Here is a 21,975-nt window from a genome sequence, read left to right on the forward strand (position 1 = left end):
TGGGTAATCGTTATAAAGTTCTGGCAACGAAAGGAATCTATGTCGAATCGTAATTTGTTTTAAAGTTAATAGTCGAAACATTTAACATTATCCGAGTCATTGATGGGGTTATTTCAAATTAATGTAATAATATTGTGCCCATAAATAATTTAGGTTTTAATCAAATACAGAAATTTTCCAGATTAGAATCCAAGAACATTTGTCATCGTGTATGTCGAACGACAGTAACTCATTTAAGAATGTGTATTTTTATAAAACAAAATCTGAACATTTTGGCGACAAACCTTATTGACATGTTGAGATGTCGAGAAAATGTTTTGCACTTAAATAGGTATCGTACTACCCGTAAATAGGATGTACATGATACATGATAAATAAGATTCACCGACATGCTGAGTGCCGTATATGCAAGTTTGACATTGATTGTTTTTAGCAAGTCCGTCCTATTACTGTTTACTCGTATATATTTATGCCGCGCTATGTGAAAATGGGTTTAATGCATGTGCGTGAAGTGCCGACCGAGATTAGCCTGTGCATTTTGCACAGGCTAATAAGGGGCGAAAATTTCTGCCTATACTGGATATTTGCTAAGAAGAGACTTTTTTTAAACAAACATATCATACAAGCGGAAAAGGTTTCGTCCCTGATAAGCCTGTGTGGACTGCACAGGCTAAACTGGGACGACACTTTACACACATGCATTTAACCCCCTTTTCGCAGGAGCGGCTCAATTTTTATTTTGACATTATGTTGGATTTGTATGTAATATATTCCATATTATTTCTTTATTTACAATAGTTATGTCTTCACGTAGAAAAGCTAGCTATGCAATAAATACTTTTAAAACATTGTTTATTTCAATTAATCATTCTTGATTACAATCAACGTGTGCCGTATAACATGTGTTATAAGGCTCGTTATACATATTCTGCTAAACATTGATTTATTTAATAGATGTGAAAGTTTTTATTATTATACATGAAATCATACATATTTAGTGAATGGCGATAATGCACTTAAATGTTTTCACATGCTTGTGCCATGTTTGACGGTGTTTTAATATGGTCTTATCAATTAAACAAATGACTTTGATTGTGTAAACATGTTAAAGGATGGTCACTTATATTTGTGTTCTTAATGTATGTTTGGTATCAGTCACACATACAAGTACCTAACGTCTTATACACGGTTGTGTATTGCATTTACTTGCCTATTGCGTCTGTCGCGTCGTTTATTAGCCAAAGATCATTCTATCTCATTACCATTAACTGATAAGACATCGTTGCATAAATTTATCACCAATTTGATCTCATTAAAGTAGACATAAAAATAGAAGTATAGATAGAAAACAAAATAGCGGAATTTGCGAATTCTCAACGTACAAAACTCACATGCTAAATATAAAAGTAGTTTTGTGTTGTTATTTTCAATGCAACTTGGATGGGTAAGCGGTTTCCTTCTTTTAACTTACGCTTACGTTGCTATTCCGTTGTGTTGTTTATAAAACTCAAATGGGTTATTAAGAAATATATAAAACGGTAAGTAAATAACTACAGACAAAGCTGAGGCAGTGGCTCCCCCGGGAAGACAGACACAAAATGTAATACGACAATAAATACGACAGCGCACTCCACTGAACGTTTCGAGGGTGGATTTGACAAGTAAGACACTGTAGTTAACCCATCGATCAAGTTGGCGACACATAGGAACAAGTATTGGAACATGGAACGTAATGACACTCCATGCAAGCGGCAAGATCCAGGAACGGACACACTAGCTGAAGTGCTACCACTGGGACTAATTTGGACTAGCGATGGTTAGGTAACTTGGTTTCGAAGAAACATCAACATACAAAAGGTACGAGACATGGCTCAGAGTGGAGGATTGGAAACATCCTCACCTCGTTGATTTCATCGATAGGAAGGAGGTGGTCACCAGCGTAATATGTTGCACCCAAGTCTCCCGCAGGCTTATTTCCATCCGAACCTCAGCAAAACCTCACCACATCATCATCTACAAGGTCCATCTGCACAAACATCAGACCATTACGACGAGGATATTGAAAGTTCTGTGAAGAATATGAGCGCATAATAGTAAAGTTCTCAAGGAAAGACATCCTAATTGTCCAAGACGAATTTGCTATCCTCGTCCCCTTTAACCTTTCTTTTAAGAAGCTAATTCAGGACGCCCACCGGGACTACTACACGTCCATCTATATCGGTGGCAGACCCATCTCCAACGTGGAATTCGCTGATGACATTGATCTTATGGACGGCACCAGCAGCAAACCACAAGACCACACCAATTAACTCTATAAAAGAAGAGGAGCGTACGGATGAAGGGTAGCACGATCAAATCGAAGATCAGGATGGAAATCACGAACAATACCAGTGCGGACATCACCATGAACGACAAGAATCTGGAAGAAGTGACCCGAATAAAATACATGAAAGCAGCCCTGTCCAAGGTTCCAGTATCCCTGAGGTCAGAATAAGAATTGTCATAGAGATCGCAGTTATTACAAGCCTGAACAGGTTGTTGACACATACTTCCCCTAAACCTTCTGAGTCTAAATATTGCTGTGCCCACAAGGCTCTTCAAGTCACTCGTAGTCTTCATCCTTCTGTACGGCTGCGAGACATGGACGTTTCACCTTCAAACGACGCCAGCTAGCTTGGTTTAGACAAGTCTGCAGGCACGACTCTCTAGGGCACGCTACAGGGAGGCCGCCTTCGATATTATCTGAAGAAAAGCTTGTTGGACAATGTGAAAGACAGGATGTCCCTCCTCATAAATGAGCTATTCTCAGCAGACCACAACAGACTCACCTGGCGTTGGACCTCTGTCTTCGCCTTTCATTAAAACCCAACGGCTAGACCGGTTTATGGGATGATGATGACGATTAAATATATTAAAATAATAACAAAGAAGTTTCAACAAAAACAACAACTACAACATATACATTGTAGGCTGATAATTAAAAGGTTCATGTTGACTTCCTATAGCCAAATAAAAAAATACGTCCCGAATATGCTTTAGACTGAATGCATCTATATCAGGAAATTGCATGAATTAAATTATTTAATCCCTTTACCAATACAAGAGGAAACATTTTGCGCGTTTTGTATTAATATACTTTTATCGTGTACAACGCATATCTTTAATTAGGTCAAAGATAATGATTTGTAAGTGTAAGTATCTTTTTACCCACCTTTTGGTCAGCCTCTTTGTAAGTGTATTGAAGATATAAATAGAAATGGCAAAGTATTACTGTGATACGTTAAAGAGCTTGTTGACATCATAACACAAAACCTAGCTTTAAACTACTAACTTCCCGGTGTTTGACAATACAGTCCAGCAATAATGGTATCATACATGTATCCGATATAAATTATCTTTACGCTAAGTCGCAATGAAATGATTTTAAAACGATTGCAAGAGTTAGATATTTTTGCCAAATAACTGTTGATAAGACACCCGTCCATTCCGTTATAACCAAAATGACCCCATTCAGTCTAATATAAAAATTTAACAAATAATACGGCTGTTTGAAAGGAACACACAATGTTACTCTACTCTTCGATTAAAATCTTTGATTAGCTAATACAACAAAAATAAATATCACCTCATAGTTTTCTTAATCAAAACAATTATATTGTTGTACATCATATGGTCGTACTAAAATGGTTTCGAATAATTCGCCTTGGGTCAATAATAGCCACCAATGAGTCATGTTCTTGATATAGACTTGATTAGCAATTGTTCCAGATTATTCAGGCTGACCATGATAACTCAGACTAGGGACTGTTTGCATACTTGCTCGTAACTGCTTTGGTTAACTGCAGCGTACCATTATTCTAGTATAAAACACATGATGTCACTGTAAATGCTGAATGCCCCCGAAGTAATGTTTTCGCCCGAAAGTGTTATCACAATCTTAAAGGTTGCGGAAAACATAAAAGTTATATTTAATATTTATTTTTTTACAAACAGAAATCTAAATGTCAACGATTACATATAAATTGTATTACATTCATTTTTATTTTATAAACAATTTTATGTTTCATCTTTATTTTTTATTGCAATAGAATTATAGAGTAAACAAGAAAATTAACAAAAGAAAAAATTATGTAAATATTGAAGACACAGTGTTGGTACTTTTACTCTACCCTTGCTCTCAAAGCCCTATATCAATATAAGACATTTCATTTGAATCCATTCATTACGTTTCTAGTTATGCTTTAAACAAGAAACTTACAGCATGCAATTCATTTCTGCACAAACAAATAAAGCGCAGTAAGTCCAAAAACACTTCATAAAGAGATAGGTCCATGCACCTTTAACTTCCTAATCAAAACATACAGCTTTATTAAATGGTTGTGCATATTTGAGTGAGGTTATAAATATAGTCACCGGTCTTTCTAAATCTTAGTATTTAACATTAGCGTTGCATAAACATCACACGATCTCCGGTAAAGTTTCATTAGATATTAGAACATTGAGGTCGAGTGGTCTAAGCGATAGACTTTTACTCCAGGGGTCAGAGGTTCGAGCCCTGTTTAGGGTTACATTTTTCTTTTTGTAATTTTATTCTTGTTTTTCTTTTACTCGAGCTTTATAAATCCAATGTTTACATTTATAAATATAAATTATTTCATGACAAACTTCAATACATACCAAAATCTTTGAAAAGATCCCTTTAAATGAAGATTATTATTTATTGAAGATTAAATGTTTTCGAATATAATGTAAAACACACTCAACATAATCACATTCCTGATCAAACCGATGTTTTTTGCTTAATCATTAGCGTTATAATTTTCGTTCACTAGTATGGTGCATGTCGGGTCGTTTTAAATGCAAAACAATTTGATCAGTAAATACATATACACTTCCTTACTGACCGATATTAAAAAATGTGTTAAAAGGCTATCATGTTTCCATGTAAAACTTATCTTTTATAGAGAAAAAACACACTATAAGTTGAAAGCGCACGCCATTTTATATACGTACAACTGCTGATGTGTTACAATAAGCAACTATTATTATGACATTATTACATTCATAATTCAAATCCGTTATCTGTACAGCAACTGCATAACATGAAACCTCTTTACGCACATAATGACAATACAATCGTTTCTCTTTGTTCACTTAATAATCGTTTAAACACTATTCATCACCATCGTCGCAGTATTCATTTTCATCATAATCTATGGAACGGTCTAAATATTGATGTTCATTTTCATCATAATCTATGGAACGGTCCAAATCTTGATGTTCAATTTCATCATTATCTATGGAACGGTCCAAATCTTGATGTTCATTTTCATCATTATCTATGGAACGGTCCAAAGCTTGATGTTCATTTTCATCATAATCTATGGAACGGTTCAAATCTTGATGTTCATTTTCATCATAATCTATAGAACGGTCCAAATCTTGATGTTCATTTTCATCATTATCTATGGAACGGTCCAAATCTTGATGTTCATTTCCATCATTATTTATGGAACGGTCCGAATCTTGATGTTCATTTTCATCATAATCTATGGAACGGTCCAAAGCTTGATGTTCATTTTCATCATAATCTATGGAACGGTTCAAATCTTGATGTTCATTTTCATCATAATCTATAGTACGGTCCAAATCTTGATGTTCATTTTCATCATTATCTATGGAACGGTCCAAATCTTGATTTTCATTTCCATCATTATTTATGGAACGGTCCGAATCTTGATGTTCATTTTCATCATTTTTAATGGAACGGTCCAAATCTTGATGTTCATTTTCATCATAATCTATGGAACGATCCAAATCTTGATGTTCATTTTCATCATAATCTATGGAGCGGTCCGAATCTTGATGTTCATTTTCATCATTATCTATGGAACAGTCAACATCTTGATGATCATATTCATCATAATCTATAGAACAGTCAAAATCTTGATGATCATAAGAGTCGTAATCCATGCCATCAGTGTCATCATTTTCAAAGAAATCTGGGCTCAGTCTATCCATCGTTTCCTCTTGATATTGTTTAAGGAACCTTATTGCGTATTCTGTGAAAATAAATTGAATACTGAACATTTAAATCAACTACAAACTTAATGTGTTGATTGACTCGAAAATTGCTTTCGGAATATTAGTAATAATAGTCATAAACAATATTACAAGTTATACTAATAATATACTATTATGACTATTATTACAGTAAACAGGGCTAATATTACATATTTGTTCAATATTTAAATACGAACCACGAAGATTTTTCATTTCTGGTGTAACTATTTCCAGTATTCTTGTTTTGATGATGTCAATAGTATTCTGGACATCGTGCAGTCCACAGCTTCTCCCTAGATTTACCATGGCCTGTGTTCCATAAAACATATTTTCGATTTGTTCAATCATAAACAAAAGTATCCTTAAGAAAATATCCGATTGCTTCAATGTATAGTTTTTCTAAATCTATTACTAAATTGGTTCACAGTTGGACCGACATACGTATACAAGTATGGCACGCCAACACGTACCTGCCACTGACTTGCTGATGTGTTGTCATTATCTTTTGAATCTCGTGCACGAATACAACAGTGTATGTATATTAGACAGAATAAAAGCGTGTCATCTATGCTTAGAGGTCACAAAATATTCGGTGAATGATCGCGAGCTATATACTTCTAATCATTTGTATTTTACGTATTAAGTAGACATGGTTATAAATTATGTTATGTACTTAACGAAAGTCAGATGTATTTCCATCGGTGACCGAAATACAATATATGATTCGCAGTTCTTCATTTTTTTATCAGTCATGTTGTATTTTATATTGTTATGCAATATTTTTCATAAATGCAAATGCACAAATACAAAAAAGAGAATAAAAACATTTCGTCACAAAAATAAACATGAAATTTGAACCTTTTCTAAATCATTCCAGATGATATCAAATTCATGCTGCTCTATGCTTGCAACGTTTTTGTGCTGCATCTGAAACAAATTAACGCAATCATTGCATGTGTTCGCAACATTCGGCTTACATTTAGGTCGTTTGGCAAGTATCTACATTAATTTATGTTCATACACACAATTTAATCCGCTGCTTACAGAAAAAACCCGAAGAAACATAACACCTGTCGGCATAAAAAAGCGAAATCACCAACAAATTTAAATAAAAGTCCGCACAAATATGCATACACAAAAAGTCCTCCTCCTCAAGGTTCAAAATATTTTATTTTTTTTACTTCTGATTGAAATACTTTATATAAATTATTATATATGAACATTTTATAAATTAAAATTTAAACAAACTTCCGAAAATAACTTTCGAGTACGACAATTTATGAATATTTTTTAAAATTCAAATTTTTTAAAACTGTTCTGTAAACAAGTCCTAGCGTACTTACTTTGTTTCTCAAATTCCTGATACGCTGGATATTGTCCTGGTCTGTATTACCTTTAATGTAAGTATTATCTTTCTCAGACCACACTTTGTCTCTAGGGTTTAAATTACAGATGTTTTGAAGAAGACACACCAACAAAGTGGTATCAAACTTTTCAGAATTAGGATTTGGATTTAACAGTTTATATTGTTCATTTGAGATAATCCTATATTTCTTCAGCTTATCTATTGTTCCATGTACTCTCATCATCGTGTTAGTTAAATCAGGAGGTTTAATTATAGAGTCAAACTTGGCTCGCAGAACCTTCCGCGCTTCCATAATAAGCATATAGAGACGTATGTAATGTATCTCGTTTTGATTCCCGTCGAGTGACGCCATTCTGAAATAATGAAGAAACCGTCAGTTGAAGGTTTATGTATTGATACAGCCTACGGTTTTACAATATAGCCGTTCTTGTATTTTCACTGTATGAAATCACAGAGTATGAAATCAATAAAAAAAAATAATTACAATGCAGCAATATATCAGTAACATCTCTCATTTCATAGATCTTATCTGAAATTTATACTACTTTTGTTAAGGATAACACACTTTTTTCCAAGAAAGGATTTTATATAATATATTTGAACAAATGCAACTCTTATTGATAAAACTTTCAAAAACACATAAAAAAGAACAATGTTTATTGTTCAAATAATAATGTCAGCTCATTATGCTATAAACATAATGGCATTTAATTAGTTTTGCAGATTCTTTATAACACAAGTTCGATTAATTTAAAAGAAAACACACACACTTGCAAAATCAAATGTGAAAACAGAAGCAGTAACACTTATTATTTTATGATAGAACATGAAATATACAAGCCGATTTACAATATACTTGAACATTAGTATTCTGTTAAAAGAATACTTTTCAAGCATATTGCTTTTAACTAAAATCATATCTTTACTTTGAATGTCTCCTTCTGGGTCAACTGCACAATGGTTTGCTTTATTGTGAAAGACGTATGTCTTTTTATGAATATCAGCATAGTTTTCCATGAACAAAGTAGGTTGAAAAACCCACAGCCTTATTTTCAGAGCAACTATTTTGACTGATCTAATGAAGTTTACATTGTTCGTCCCATTTGATTCTAAATGGGGGCTAAATATATTTTATGTTTACATGTCAATAGTGTATAACCACATTATTTTTTATATAACTAGAAATTCAACGAATTTGTAACATTCTTATAATTAGATTGATTAGAGAGGGGTTTTACACGAGGGAGATAGGCAACAAATATGCGTTTTCCTTCCTTAGTCTGCATTGACAGATGTTTATGAAACCTAAGATATTGCAACCTTGCACGAAAGCCTTGAATTGGGTTGTATTTTTGGGCCACGGGTACTTGGGTAAAGGTTACTGTAACTTAGATTTGAACAATAATTTCAGCTCATTGACTTGAGGTTTTGCTTGCAAAGTGTGTGTTTGTGTCAGTAGCTTGTATACAGATCTAGCTCATGATCATTAACAGAAATTTACTTGTAACCATTAAATATTTTCAATGTTCAACAGTTACACTTGTTTTCATTTTATTAGTTATTAGTATATATAGTTATATATAATATGAAGTCATTTAGATATCTTTAAACTTAGATTATATTTCATCAATTTCTGGTTCAAAATTAATTGCAACATGAAGGAAATTGTTTTCTTACAAAAAAATATGAAAAAATGTGGCACGGTCCGCAATTTAAATCCAGGCAAAAATTTTCTCTATCGCGTTTTAATTTTTTAGGTGGAAAAATGTTAAAATAAGGTCATTATAATTATGAACAACTACCAACAAATCCTCTTAAAATTGATACAACATGTATTTTAACTGATCCTGGTAGGGAAGAATTTCCTTTAAGTCACATCAAAAGTCTACCCAAATCTGACCATTGAAAAATTGCTTTTTTCTAGATTGCGTCGAAGATGGCGGCCAAAACCTAATAATGATGATAACTATGTATTTATCTACTCAAATTTCATTTTTGTGTCTTTACGTAGGTTTCCGGTTGCACAGGAAGATAATAACAATTTATGTTAGTCTATTACATAACAGAGAAATCCAACATGGAGTCACGAACAATCTTTCTGATTCAGCGAAAACAGACATCAAAGCTGCACACTAGAAGTAAGACAAAAATTATCTTAGAGTACCGGTTGGCAAGGCATGCTTGTAATGAGGTGGTATTCGTGAACCTGCCGCGATTATGACAAGAGGGTCAATATTTATTGGGAAGTCTGGTTCCGCTTTAGACGGTTAACACCGAAATGGCAGAGAATTATGCATATTTAGCATCATGAAAGCCAGCACTCTGGGAAGTCGTCAGTCAAATTCTTGCCTTTGATCAATATGTACTCTGGGTACAAACCATGCCTTCTATAAACATAAGACTGTGTTTGCAACCTTGCCATGAAGCACAACCTTCCCACCATTGTAACGTTTGACCGGTCCTTGTATTGGAAGGCTGCCGAAATCATAACTGATGCCCCACAAAACAGATGCCTTAAAACATTGTTTTTTGTTCTGATGTTGGATTGTCTTCTTACACTGATGAACATGCTGGGTCCAAAGGACCCCTTATTGAAGGAATCGGTCCCAAAACATCCTTGAGACTTTCCATGGGAAAAATTCAATTGTGCTTATGATTTCTATTTGCTTATAACAATCTTCAGCAAATAAGCAGTCTAGATAAAACGTACCGAGACGTTAATCGAACGTTCGTTGATGGTTTTCCCGTTTTTCGTCAGAGCAATCAGTGCTGGGCTGGGTTAAGTCGGGTATTTGTCATTGAGCAAACAATGATAAGTTCTCTTAAGAGCACAAGTGGTCTAACTCGCGGCAGTGGGATGACCGAGGAAATGCAAAACCTTTGGACCCTATCTGCACCTGTTAAATCCGAGTATAACAGTGCGATGCATGATTTCACAGACCTGGCCTTCTCATTAAGTTCAGACTACAAACACTCAGCTGAATAGCGCATCAAAAGAGATGTTTTTGATCCCGAGACAGTGCAGACAAAGATTGCAACCTGCTCACATTACACAGCTGACCCTACTCTAAGAAACATGATCAAATGGATAGAGGCTTGTTAAAAGTGAATGTTCGTGCATAACAGGATGTTGGGAACAGAATCATAACAGATGAAAGTCGGCCTTTGCTTATAATTTTGAGAACAAAGATAGAGCAAAAACTCGTTGGGATTGTTCCGCTGTTAAGATTGCTAAAGACCGTGCTTTTATTCCTGCCCTTCTGTGCAAGCATTTCTTGGTAGTGTCAACATCTAGAGATCTGTCCCTTAAATATAACTGACACCCCAACCTCTTGACATCTTTGAATTCAAGAACAAACTTCGTAAAGCAGACAAGCCTCATATAATTCAAACAATTAGAGCTCATGCTGAACACGAATCAAGTCAAAGACATTACACACCAGAGATGAGGAACAAAGTTACCATAGTAAGAGTTCTTCACATAAATGAATGCTCATGCAAAAGGGAGGACTTTTTGTCTCGTGAAAAAAACAAGGCAGGCGTGATTGCTCTTGAACAGCTTAGCTGTGACAACAAAGGGGATGTTATGCTGTTGTGTCACCAGGGGTTGCAGCCATTGATATTGTAAAAGCAACAGTAGAACGATCCTGTCATAGCACCACAACGTTAATCGGCGAGGATACAGATTAGCTGCATTACCCCGAAAGGGACAATAAGACCATCTACTTCCGCTCAGATGTAAACAAACAGTTAAAGGAACCTAAATTGTATAATATTAACCTTATGAAAAAAACACATTAAGGAGACGAAGTGTGCAATAAGTTGCATTTTGTTCGTGCTTACACATGCTGTAAGCATTTTCGGTATCGGTAGAAAGTCAGTCATTCGGAAATTATAAAACAAAACAAAAATTATTCTTATCATGAAGTCATTTGCTCGTTCATTCCTACTTTCAAACAAGTCTCAAGAGGAAAAATCATATATTTGCAAATACTTGAAGGTGGATCTGTTTGGTGGCAAGTCCGATGATTCATAAGAATCAATGCGTCATAATGTTTGCACAAAGAAAGAGGCTGCTGCCGAAACATTCGTCACTCCTGAGCGACTTCCCCCAACATCACACACAACGGGTTGTCATAGCCAATGGGTATACTATCAAACCATGATTGGGATGGCAAATACTATGGAACTAACTGAGTGGGAATGGACACAGGAAAACATCCTATGTATTGCAATCAGGACACGAAGCAATTCTGCACCTGAAGAACTACTAAACTCATCCATTGTAACTGTTCTATAGGATGAAAATCCTCTTGATGCAGCTGCAGACGCTATGGACTCCCCATGCACTGCTGAATGTGGCCCTTGCCAAACTGAAAATATTGACAATTCAAAAAATTCACAAGAAGTTGTTACTGATTACGAGGAGGACGACAACGACACTATAACGATATAATACAATTGTTATGGACAAAGGTGAATGTGTATCAGGTGTTAGTGGAAAGCTGAATGTCATAAATTTGATTTCACGATGATGCAACTGTTTAGTGATATCAACAATTCAATCAAAGTGTTTATTGTCTCAAAACTATGGCGTTTGACATGAAAATCATTACCTTATAGTCAAACGTTATGGATCAACCTTATTCTGGCGGTGGCTATTGTTGGACTAAGGTTGGATTTCTGTGTAAAATAATAAACTTACATTATGTCTGATGATCTTAAAGTGTTCTTTGACCCCAGAATAATCATCAGATTTGAGTGGAAACTTTCATAGTTATAAAAAGGTTTGGGCGGCCATCTTGAAATATTATTTGTTCGCAGGTTCGATTTCGGTTAAAATTTGAGGTTATAATGTACCTTCTTCCTACAAGGATCAGTCAAACTACCTTTTTCTAGCATTTTTTAAATTTTTTTTTTTGGGGGGGGGGGGGTCAAATTGTATTTTAACCTGATTATGTGCCAAAACTTATAATTCTAGAATAATGATTTGTTCAACACCATAATTGTTAACTATGCCAACGGTTTAATAGAGACTTATAAATAAAGCTTGATTCAAGAGCCATTTTCAATTAAGCCTTTACTGACTACACACTATAAACTTTGATTGCAAGTTAGTTATTTGATTGTATAAAACGACAGTTTGTACACAGTACCCTTAACAAACAGTGAACTGTACGAACTCTGAGTATTATTACAATATAACGGTTTTGTTACAAATAAATGTTTAAATCTATATACCTGAGCGTTGAAGACGGGTCAGATTGCGTAATATATATATCACTGTGGGAAAACGCGGATTTTTCGAAATTGATCAGCTAGTTTCCATTTCCGTTGGTTTGAATCGTGCCTTCAAGGGAGGTAATCTGAATTGCAAGTTTCAGAAAATGAAACATGGGGCGAAACTTAGTCCTGACGCGCGAAGTTATCAGATGCAGTTTTCAACCTTAATGACAAGTAATCAACCAACTTTTCTGTAAGTATGGACTTAACACAATCAGGCACATTTATGATGTACGCATACTGTGTAATACAAAATTAAGTGGTAGAAGAGATTAATGCTAGATAGAGATAACACATATCTTGGTTATATACATATAATGTTCGGTGCACCTTTTTCGATGCAGAAACAGATATTCGGCGTCTGAGGTTATTCTCAACTGTTGACATATAACATATCTCAAATATTTGTTTATAATACATTCTGAGTTTTGCAGTGTTAAGTTGCAATAAGCACTTAGTAACATATGTGAAGCATAACACTTTTGATTGAGTTAGTTGTACATTTGCTCCTCGTCATATGATTTATTTTACAGAAGTGAGAGTTTTCATGACACATATTTAGTGAACGAATTGGAGTGTATATAATTCTATCTAATAGCAGCAAGCTTGTATAGATTGGTTACTTGAATCGGAATAACCATATTTGTTTCATGTATGTATTCATGGCATCAGTAACATGTACAATTGCCAAACGTGTACACGTTTTGACATGTAGAATCAGGAGATATTTACAGGGCCATCACTTCCCTTGTATTTATAATATTTTCTTTGTTTTAACAATTTGTGTATGCCTATGGATGTTTTGTTTTGTGAATTTAAACAAAAAAAACAACAACATAAATTCCCCTCTTTAACATGTTACTTGTTTAACATTTGGTATCAGTTAAGGAATACGTGAGAGATTTCGCATGTCAAGTGCGGATGTTTGTGTTTTAAGTGGATGTGCAACATTAGAATAAGATCAGCACGTATGAATTTAACTTAGTTTCCTAGATATTTCACTTTGCTTAATAAATTTAGTTATATACACCCCAGGAAACCCGAAACCTTGTGAGCGGTGTTAAACCATTGGAGCAGTGTTCGGTATTTTACCATGAACTTACATTGGGAAAGTAAATTGGAAAAAATAAAATTTTAAGTCCAATTTGAAACAACTTTGTATTAACATTGATAACAAAGGTATTGACCTACATTTAGAAAAAAATCCTGACAAATTTTCTTTAAAAAAATGAGCGAAATGTGGCTCCCTGAAGTAGAAAACCGGGCAAAATGGGCCATGTTCAGGCATTTAGGGGAGAAAAACTGCTTTAATTTGCAAGCCACTACAATACTTAAAGGATTTATACAAACTTACTTTTAATGATTTATTATACATTCTATGATATTCTTTGCCTTCCATCCAACATCATTTCAGAAACGTGAATACTTTGTCTGACATATAATGTGTCTACTTAAGATATGTAAAGCTAATAGTTTTATCTTAATAACTAACTCTTTTTTTCCGTTTGTGCTAAAATTACCTTGTTTGGTTTACCTCCCCTTATCTTATCAGATATATGCTATGCACGAGTCCATGTAATACAACGCTTGCTTCCTATCCCCATTTCAACATTTCAAAAAGTAAATTTTAAACGGGTATCTAAAAATTGTTGACTTAAGTGTATCCCATTTTCCTATACTACTCGCTCACAGTGTCTATCAACTGTTTAACTTATTGACATATGTATCCCAAAGTTATGACTTTTGTCAATTTAGTTATGTATATAAAATGTATAAGAAACTAGTCACTTTAACGCCTGTTACTCAAATCATCTGAAAACAACAGCCACCGCTCTACATAACCCAAGTCCTATCTATGGCAGTTGGTTGTTGTTGGCAGGTTTAAAAAAAGTCCTTATATTTTCGGTAATAAGGTAATGACAAGTTTTTGAGGCTCTTAAAAAAGTGAATCAATAAAAAAAGGATTGCGATCATCACTACCACCTACTTTGAAACTGTGACTAATTAAATATTATACATGCAACCCCCGTATTCACTTATTAAGTCATCATTCTATGTAACTAACCAATTAATTTATGTGACAAAGCAATCAAGTCTTTCTTTAAATTTTCCAAAATAGTGTTGGTAAATAAAAATAGTACTCGAGAATGTTGAAAAGGCACTATTGATAATAAATACGGCATTTAAAAGTACATTTGTATGCATATGTGCCCACATACACTTACTATAGGCTTCAAAAAAGCAAAGAAATTGCAACAAAATGGCTGGAAATTAGTTGTTTTTTTTTCACCAAAAATAATTATAAAGTGACTTCTCATATACGGTTTCCTGGTCTTCTCCAGATGGTTTCCATGTTTTACCAACATGGTCATTCAAAACGCAAATTGGTCCACAAGAAATAGTTTTCTTGAGAAACCCTGCTGAGAGGTTATGGAAGACATGTGTAAGTTTGTATAAATCCTTTAATTATTGTAGTCTCTTGCAAATTAAAGCTGTTTTTTTTTTCACCTAAATGCCTGAACATGGCCCATTTTGCCCGATCTTCTACTTCAGGGAGCCATTTTTCGATCATTCTTTTAAGAAAATTTGTCAAGATTTTTTCTACATGTAGACCAATACCTTTGTTATCAATGTTAATACACACTTGTTTCAAATTGGACTTCAATTGTTTTAATTGTTCCAATTTACTTCCCATATGTAAGTTCATGGTAAAATACCGAACACTGCTCCAATGGTTTTACACTACTCACAAGGTTTCGGGTTTCATGGGGCGATGTAGAACATGATAAACATTAGAAAATTGGTGAGATTTGGTATAAGATTTCTTTTGGTAGACTTTTGATAATACGAAATGTATCCGTCATTCTTTACTGCAAAGTCTGTGAATAGTTTTATTTATAGTATCATGAGTCAGTAAATTCAATCGTTTAAATACTACCGCTTTCCATCATCATTGTCATTTATTAGCCGAAGCTTCTTGTTTCAAATTAACTACATTAACTGATAAGACGCCGGTGTATACCATTATTAGCAGTTCGAAAAGATTGAAGCATATTATGAAATATGTAGAATAAACGTAGATTTCAAAATCAAAGAGCGGAATTAAAGGAAAATTAGCGAACACAACGTACCATCCTTAATATAAAGATGTTTTGCGTTGTAATGTTTAAGGCAATTTGGATCGGTTAAGTGTTTCCTACTTTAAATCTGCTCTGAACATGATATTCTGTTTTATAGTTTATATTATAAAACTTTATAAATAAGTATCCCTTAAAATATACATAAAATACACATTGGTTTCGACAATTATCAATTGTAATTAAGTCCTCATCATATAAAATATATTAAAAGTGTCAGACATTGCTGAGAAACCTGAGAACACCTACATAACTATCATCAAGAACGAATGAACAGATATTTTTTTACAAAGTTTTTAATGAATCTTTTGTAACTGTATTGCATCTTTAAATATACAATATATATCTTTATAAATTTACAGTGAGAAATCAAGTGTACTTCTTTTTTTGACATCTCCACACAAGGATCTAGTTTAAATGACCCCACTCAAAGGTGTTGAATCATTTTGTAAATAAATGGTATCATGAATGTACCCGAGATTTAGATTTGACAACGATTGCGAAATTAAGATGTATTTTGGCCATGCAACCTGTTTATCAAATATCTGTTTATAGGACGCCCGCCCATACCGTTATCACCAAAAAGTCTACATTGAGTCTAATATAAATGTTTAAAAAATATTTAGGCACTTTAAAAGGAACACACAGTAATTGGATATAACGTTCGCTGAGAAGGTCTTACAATGTTTAATAAAAAGCTATTCGGATTAGTAATTTTAAATGTACAGTGGATCGGTCAGTTATTTTATGATTCTTCTTATTATATTTATGAAAGTGAAACTTAATATTGTAATAAAAAATGTATGTTATGTTTTTAGGGTTCAGGTGGCCTATTCATTTACCAAATTGAAAAGATTTGTGTACTTGCTGCGTTTAACGTATTCAAATCATTTTGAATATATAGAAAAGAAATGAAAGTCAAAAAACATTATCAGGAAAGCAAGTCTTGTAAATACCCACTAATTGTTTATTCAATACAATAGACCATTTGTCTACACGATACAAGCCAGTACAGTAAACATAAAATAAAACTGAAAATAAAAATAAAGTAGGAACACCGCCTTTTCCAAGGAGTCTTTGCGGTTCATTTATCTGTTGGCACGGGATTTTAACCCATTTATGCCTAGTGGACACTCCCATCCTTCTAAATTGGATCAATTTATTTCCCAAATTAGGCTGTCTAGTAAATTTATTTCTATATTTAGAATGTTTCTTACAGAAATTCCTTTAAGCAAACAGCGCAGACCCTGATTAGACGCCGCATTATGCGGCGTCTCATCTGGGTCTACGCTGTTTGCATAGGTCTTTTTTCTAGACGCTAGGCATAAATGGGTAAATACGCTTTCGGGGTTTTAATTTTAAACAATTCGTGCAATCTACTTCTCAAAGCTTACTGTTTTTTTTAACATTTTGCTTTTTACTTGAAATATTCAGATGTTTTTAGCGTAGTAGTATCTATTTTGTTTAAATAAAACATTTGTGTTGCTAAAGGGACAGTATCACCTGCATACAAAGATTAAATATACGAATAAGAAATTGTAGAAAAGGTCAACATTTTAACAATTAAATTTTAACAATGGTATGTATACCAGGTATTGATCTAATTTTCACGAATGGCAGAGTAACTTAAAACGTACCATTTCAGTAAGTTTTTCAAAGGTTGTAATTAATCACTGTTTTTATGAGCAAGAAAAAATAGGTTGATTTTTGATACATATACATCTTATCAATATATAATATATATATATCAAATATATATCTTTTCAAATCTTTTTAAATTCGCTTTTCATCTTATACATGTTATTGTGGTTAAATCTTGTGCATACATTTGTATATAACAAGTCATGGAATTCAAATTGAAGTTTTGTTTAAATAGAGAATACTGTTACACGTTATTGCGTTATTTTTGTTATCGCAACTTTAAAAAACGGCTTGACCTATTTTCGGTTAGTTAGATCTTATATTCATTTCAAAAAGCTTTAGCAGAGTATTATTTCTATTGCATTACTTATATTTCTGAACGTTGTTCTGTTTAGTTCACTGTGACGAGGTATGCAGAGGACTGTCCTACAAATATTGTGGAGACGGCACATACTGTTGCAATAACGACAGGAGCTGCTGGTACGAAGTGTAACTGAAAATGAGGAAAACATTATAAAAGAATAACAACTCTTAAGTTTAAATTTTGTGACAAATTCAGGCTTGAAAACCACACAATTGTAAATTTGACAACAAAATGTATAAATGGTGTACCCCTTTGTTGTACTAAATGCTACAAAACGTATGTGATACTTGCAATGTGACTTAGGCTTTTTATTGCTCAAAAGTTATCATAACGAAATAAACTCTATCAATACTAACACAAAAGCAAATATCAATCCCATATTATTATTGTAATTCCCAAAATGTCATACCGACATTTCAATTAATTACCAATACACACATTTTCAGAATTGTATACAGATTAAACGTACCGTAATTCACACACGACTGTCGTCAAAACTCTCTGTGTTTGAAAAGGGTACATATTTTGGGTTATTGGTATAATATATCTATACTATGTTATTTGATATTCCACGTTAAATACCGATAGACTTTTACAAATGCGCGTGTGATGTGAGTGTGTTGCAAATATCTATCTGGATTAATACAAAAAATAGAAATATACATGTAGCCCTGATCATAAAGCTAATTTTTTGTTTTGCGAAAACCTTTTTATATTAAGTATACATGTTTTTTTACACACTAACGTTTCACATATATATATATATATATATATATATATATATATATATATATATATATATATATATATATATATATATATATATATATATATATATATGTGTGTGTGTGATTATAGCTTACTAAGTGTATTTTCTCAATGTACACTTTTAAACACATTTAGGCTGAGTTTATGTCTCAAATATTTAAAACTTACATGACGAAAACGAAAGCATCGACACAAAAACTAACATTGTCGTTTATCGATATATATGGTCTACTTATGTTCAGAAGTATTCACAAATTCGGAACTATTCTGGAAAACAAGCATTGAGCGATAGTAGAAGTTCTATGTTGGGACGGTACATTCATATTACCTATGTACATTTGCAGCATGGCCGTGGGTCGTATCATCGAGATCGTTAGCGGGGTGGTGGGTTTCATTGCCTTTTGTGTGGTGTTATTGGGTTGCTGCATGAGACAATGTAGGTCCCGGGCTGCACAGGGCCAGGTGATAGGACAGCCACAACAAGGTAATGAATGACCTTTGAGAGGCGACCTTGGCATATAATGTTATACGACACGACGATTGTTTTTTTCACTTTGGATCATTTAATCAAGTAAACAATCAAACAAATTTACAAAATGTAAAATTAATCAAATGCCGATCATTCAACAAAACAAAAAAAACAAACACACAAACACACGCACACATGCGCGCACGCACGCACGCATGCACACACACTTTCCGGCAACACTTCATATTCTCTAAGAATACACTTTATGTAAACAAAAAATACTATTAAATCAGAAAGTGTCGTCCTTGATAATCCTGGAGTGGACTACAAAGGATGATCTAGGAGGACACTTACATTCACCCTGGTTTTCCAGAGCGAGGTTTAAATACGACATCGTAATAATAAGGAGCCGCGTTCTGAGAATACTGGGCTTAATGCATGTGCGCAATATGTCGTCCTTGATTAGCCTGTGCAGTCCGCATAGGCTAATCAGGGACGACACTTTCCACTTTTATGAGTTTTTTTAGTTTCAAGGAATTCCTTGCTTACTGAAATTCAAGTATAGGCGGAAAGTGTCGTCCCTTATAAGCCTGTGCGGACTGCACATGCTAATCTGGGATGACACTTAACGCTCATGCATTAAGCCCAGTTTTCTCAGAACACGACTCATATGTTTGCAGCTACCGTTATGTACACAACAACTGCAGGGCAAATACAGACAGAAAACTACCCGCCGCCCAGCATCGGTGAGACGCAGTACGGAATGCAAACCGGATATCCCCCTCCACCGGCATATGGTCAGACACAGTCCGGGTTGCAGGCACCATATCCGGCGTACAGCCCGGGTCTGGAGGCACATGCGTACATTAACCATACTGTACCGGATACGACAACTGAACAAAAATAATTACTATTTGGACATTAATGGGTATGAATGTTCACAGAGTGAATATACTTGTCGATATTTTAATGCCTGTTCTGCTTAATGAAAATGAATGTTTACAGAGCGAAAACTGTTGATAACACTAAACTATGTCTTCAGCTTTGTTTTTGTTATGGCTGAAGGGAAGAACAATTCTTTACAAGAACGAGTAATTGTGTACTATTAGGTTTTGTTCGTTCACATTTAATTTGTTTAAATTCATTAAAATATTCATTTATTAAAACATATCATAGTTTTTAAAGACAGTTTATCAATAAATTGTCAAATTTACCGCGAATCAAAGTTTGTTTCATAACTTTGATAAACTGAGTCGTGTTCTGAGAAAACTGGGCATGAAGCATGTGCGTAAAGTGTCGTCCAAGATTAGCCTGTGCAGTCCACACAGGCTAATCAGGGACGACACTTTCCGCCTAAACTTGATTTTCGGTAAGGAGGGACTTCCTTAAAACTATTGATACCATAAAAGCGGAAATTGTCGTCCCTGAATAGCCTGTGCGAACTGCACTGGCTAACCTTGGACGACACTTTCCGCACATACATTAAGCCCCGTTTTCTCAGAACGCTACTCAATTGTACTTATGTGTCATATGAACCAATATCAACAGAACAGTTTCGATTTCCCAATAGTGTACATTTCTTGGTTATGTCAAACGTGTTTTTGACTGAACTTATGACTACGGTTTTGCGTTTGTGTAAAACTATTATCGTGGACGTTCTCATACCATTTTACCGAACTTATTTTTTCTAGTTGGCTTAATTTGCCTTATTGCAGTTCAAGCGGGGCTGTTCGCAAAGGCCAGCTCAGATATTAGTCAAATAAGCCCATTGAAATATCATGTATTGACATTATTACAAAATATTTAAGTAAAATAGTTTACACCCAAATGCCACCATTTGTTACAAATATAATTGAGTTACAGACCTTGAATGATTTTTCATTTGCAAAAATGTTAGCAATTTACCAAATAGTTTGAGATTTTTTCTGTTATTATTTTTTTTACAATCGAGCTACAGGACTAATATGAAGCATATGAAGTCGGTTATTAATTTGTATTAGTGTGTTTTATTATAGAATAAATCGCCCTAGTCCCTAGTGGTGAATGCTTAGGATAAAAGGTTCAATAGATTTAAATGTTATTAAAATAATAAGTATACAAAATCGTGTTAATGTTTTCCCTGTATCATACACTACTAACTATACAACAATGTCTACCCCAAAAGGTTTCAGGAATTGTGTCAGTCATTTGGAGACTTTTCTAACGTAACACTTATCAAAGTTGAAAAACTCAGTTATGCGTTTACTGTTGTTTACATACTGCAGTCAAATGATCACATGTTCAATTTTAAACCAAAATATTAACTCACAACTGAGATATAAAAGTTTTTTAAAAAGTTGCGTTAGAAAAGTCACCAAGTGTAGTACAACACTATATATTTCGAATTTAATTTCAATGTCATCATTCTTTATGGGTTTTTACAACAGGAAAACATTACATTAATTTAAACAAAACAATGTGGCTCGTATGAATATTCAGATTCACAATTGTTGCAAGCCAGTTGATCATTAAGACGTGTTAGTTATTGCATTATACTTTTCACATTATTATTTTACGTTGTACGATTTTGAGCATTTTACTTTTGCAGTGATTGTTTTCAATTGTTATGTTTTATACTTTAATGTTGTTCAATTTCAATTAAATTTACATGTAGCTTTAGATATGTGTTGAATTTGTCCAATCTTCAACAACATCCGATATAAACTAAGGCAGCTATATGAGTTGGAATACGTGTTGGGTTAGAAAAGTCTCAAAGTGTATTTAATGCAACACCAGCTAGATGCAGTACCCCGTCAAATTATTCAATATTGTCATATTTAAGTCTCTAAGGTACGTAATCGAAAGAGCTAGTTTTATACGTATTGTGTGGGAATATTTAAAGTAT

At 33.9% G+C, this 21,975-nt stretch overlaps 2 protein-coding genes across 8 annotated transcripts; one reads left to right on the forward strand and one right to left on the reverse strand.

The window, feature by feature from the left end:
* Positions 1–4,074: 4,074 nt before the first annotated feature.
* On the reverse strand, positions 4,075–19,081 carry LOC127852064 (uncharacterized protein DDB_G0290685-like). 6 transcript variants are annotated; one of them, XM_052385946.1, is made up of 10 exons: positions 18,951–19,055; positions 18,324–18,355; positions 17,858–17,983; positions 12,671–12,795; positions 12,046–12,112; positions 11,689–11,802; positions 7,407–7,782; positions 6,922–6,990; positions 6,261–6,372; positions 4,076–6,062 (listed from the first exon to the last, which is right to left on the reverse strand). In XM_052385946.1, exons 7-10 carry the CDS (start codon positions 7,779–7,781, stop codon positions 5,173–5,175), a joined length of 1,446 nt encoding a protein of 481 aa, XP_052241906.1. In that variant the 5' UTR covers position 7,782; positions 11,689–11,802; positions 12,046–12,112; positions 12,671–12,795; positions 17,858–17,983; positions 18,324–18,355; positions 18,951–19,055; the 3' UTR covers positions 4,076–5,172. The 6 variants fall into 6 exon arrangements, 5 of the variants coding, with proteins under 5 accessions (XP_052241910.1, XP_052241906.1, XP_052241905.1 ...); XM_052385945.1 differs by lacking the exon at positions 18,324–18,355 and having other exon boundaries at positions 18,951–19,081; XR_008036097.1 differs by lacking the exons at positions 6,261–6,372; positions 18,324–18,355 and having other exon boundaries at positions 4,075–6,062; positions 18,951–19,081.
* Positions 16,401–21,749, forward strand: LOC127852143 (uncharacterized). Of its 2 annotated transcripts, none has more exons than XM_052385980.1 (4): positions 16,401–16,584; positions 17,886–17,970; positions 18,967–19,106; positions 19,799–21,749. In XM_052385980.1, exons 1-4 carry the CDS (start codon positions 16,533–16,535, stop codon positions 19,996–19,998), a joined length of 477 nt encoding a protein of 158 aa, XP_052241940.1. In that variant the 5' UTR covers positions 16,401–16,532; the 3' UTR covers positions 19,999–21,749. The 2 variants fall into 2 exon arrangements, with proteins under 2 accessions (XP_052241940.1, XP_052241930.1); XM_052385970.1 differs by having other exon boundaries at positions 16,410–16,584; positions 19,772–21,749.
* Positions 21,750–21,975: the final 226 nt, after the last annotated feature.

This window comes from Dreissena polymorpha, chromosome 1, assembly GCF_020536995.1.
Source record: "Dreissena polymorpha isolate Duluth1 chromosome 1, UMN_Dpol_1.0, whole genome shotgun sequence".
NCBI lineage: Eukaryota > Metazoa > Mollusca > Bivalvia > Myida > Dreissenidae > Dreissena > Dreissena polymorpha.

Bases quoted from the DNA above. Each gene is read 5' to 3' on its own strand.
- LOC127852064 (XM_052385950.1), bottom strand. From the start codon at position 7,781: ATGGCGTCACTCGACGGGAATCAAAACGAGATACATTACATACGTCTC. The intron at 6,373-6,921 runs GTTCAAATTTCA...TATGGAACACAG, and splicing joins TCTGGAATGATTTAGAAAAG to GCCATGGTAAATCTAGGGAG. The intron at 6,063-6,260 runs GTTCGTATTTAA...TTATTTTCACAG, and splicing joins AGAAATGAAAAATCTTCGTG to AATACGCAATAAGGTTCCTT.
- LOC127852143 (XM_052385970.1), top strand. From the start codon at position 16,533: ATGTTTAATAAAAAGCTATTCGGATTAGTAATTTTAAATGTACAGTGG. The intron at 17,971-18,966 runs GTACGAAGTGTA...GTACATTTGCAG, and splicing joins AATAACGACAGGAGCTGCTG to CATGGCCGTGGGTCGTATCA. The intron at 19,107-19,771 runs GTAATGAATGAC...ATATGTTTGCAG, and splicing joins GATAGGACAGCCACAACAAG to CTACCGTTATGTACACAACA.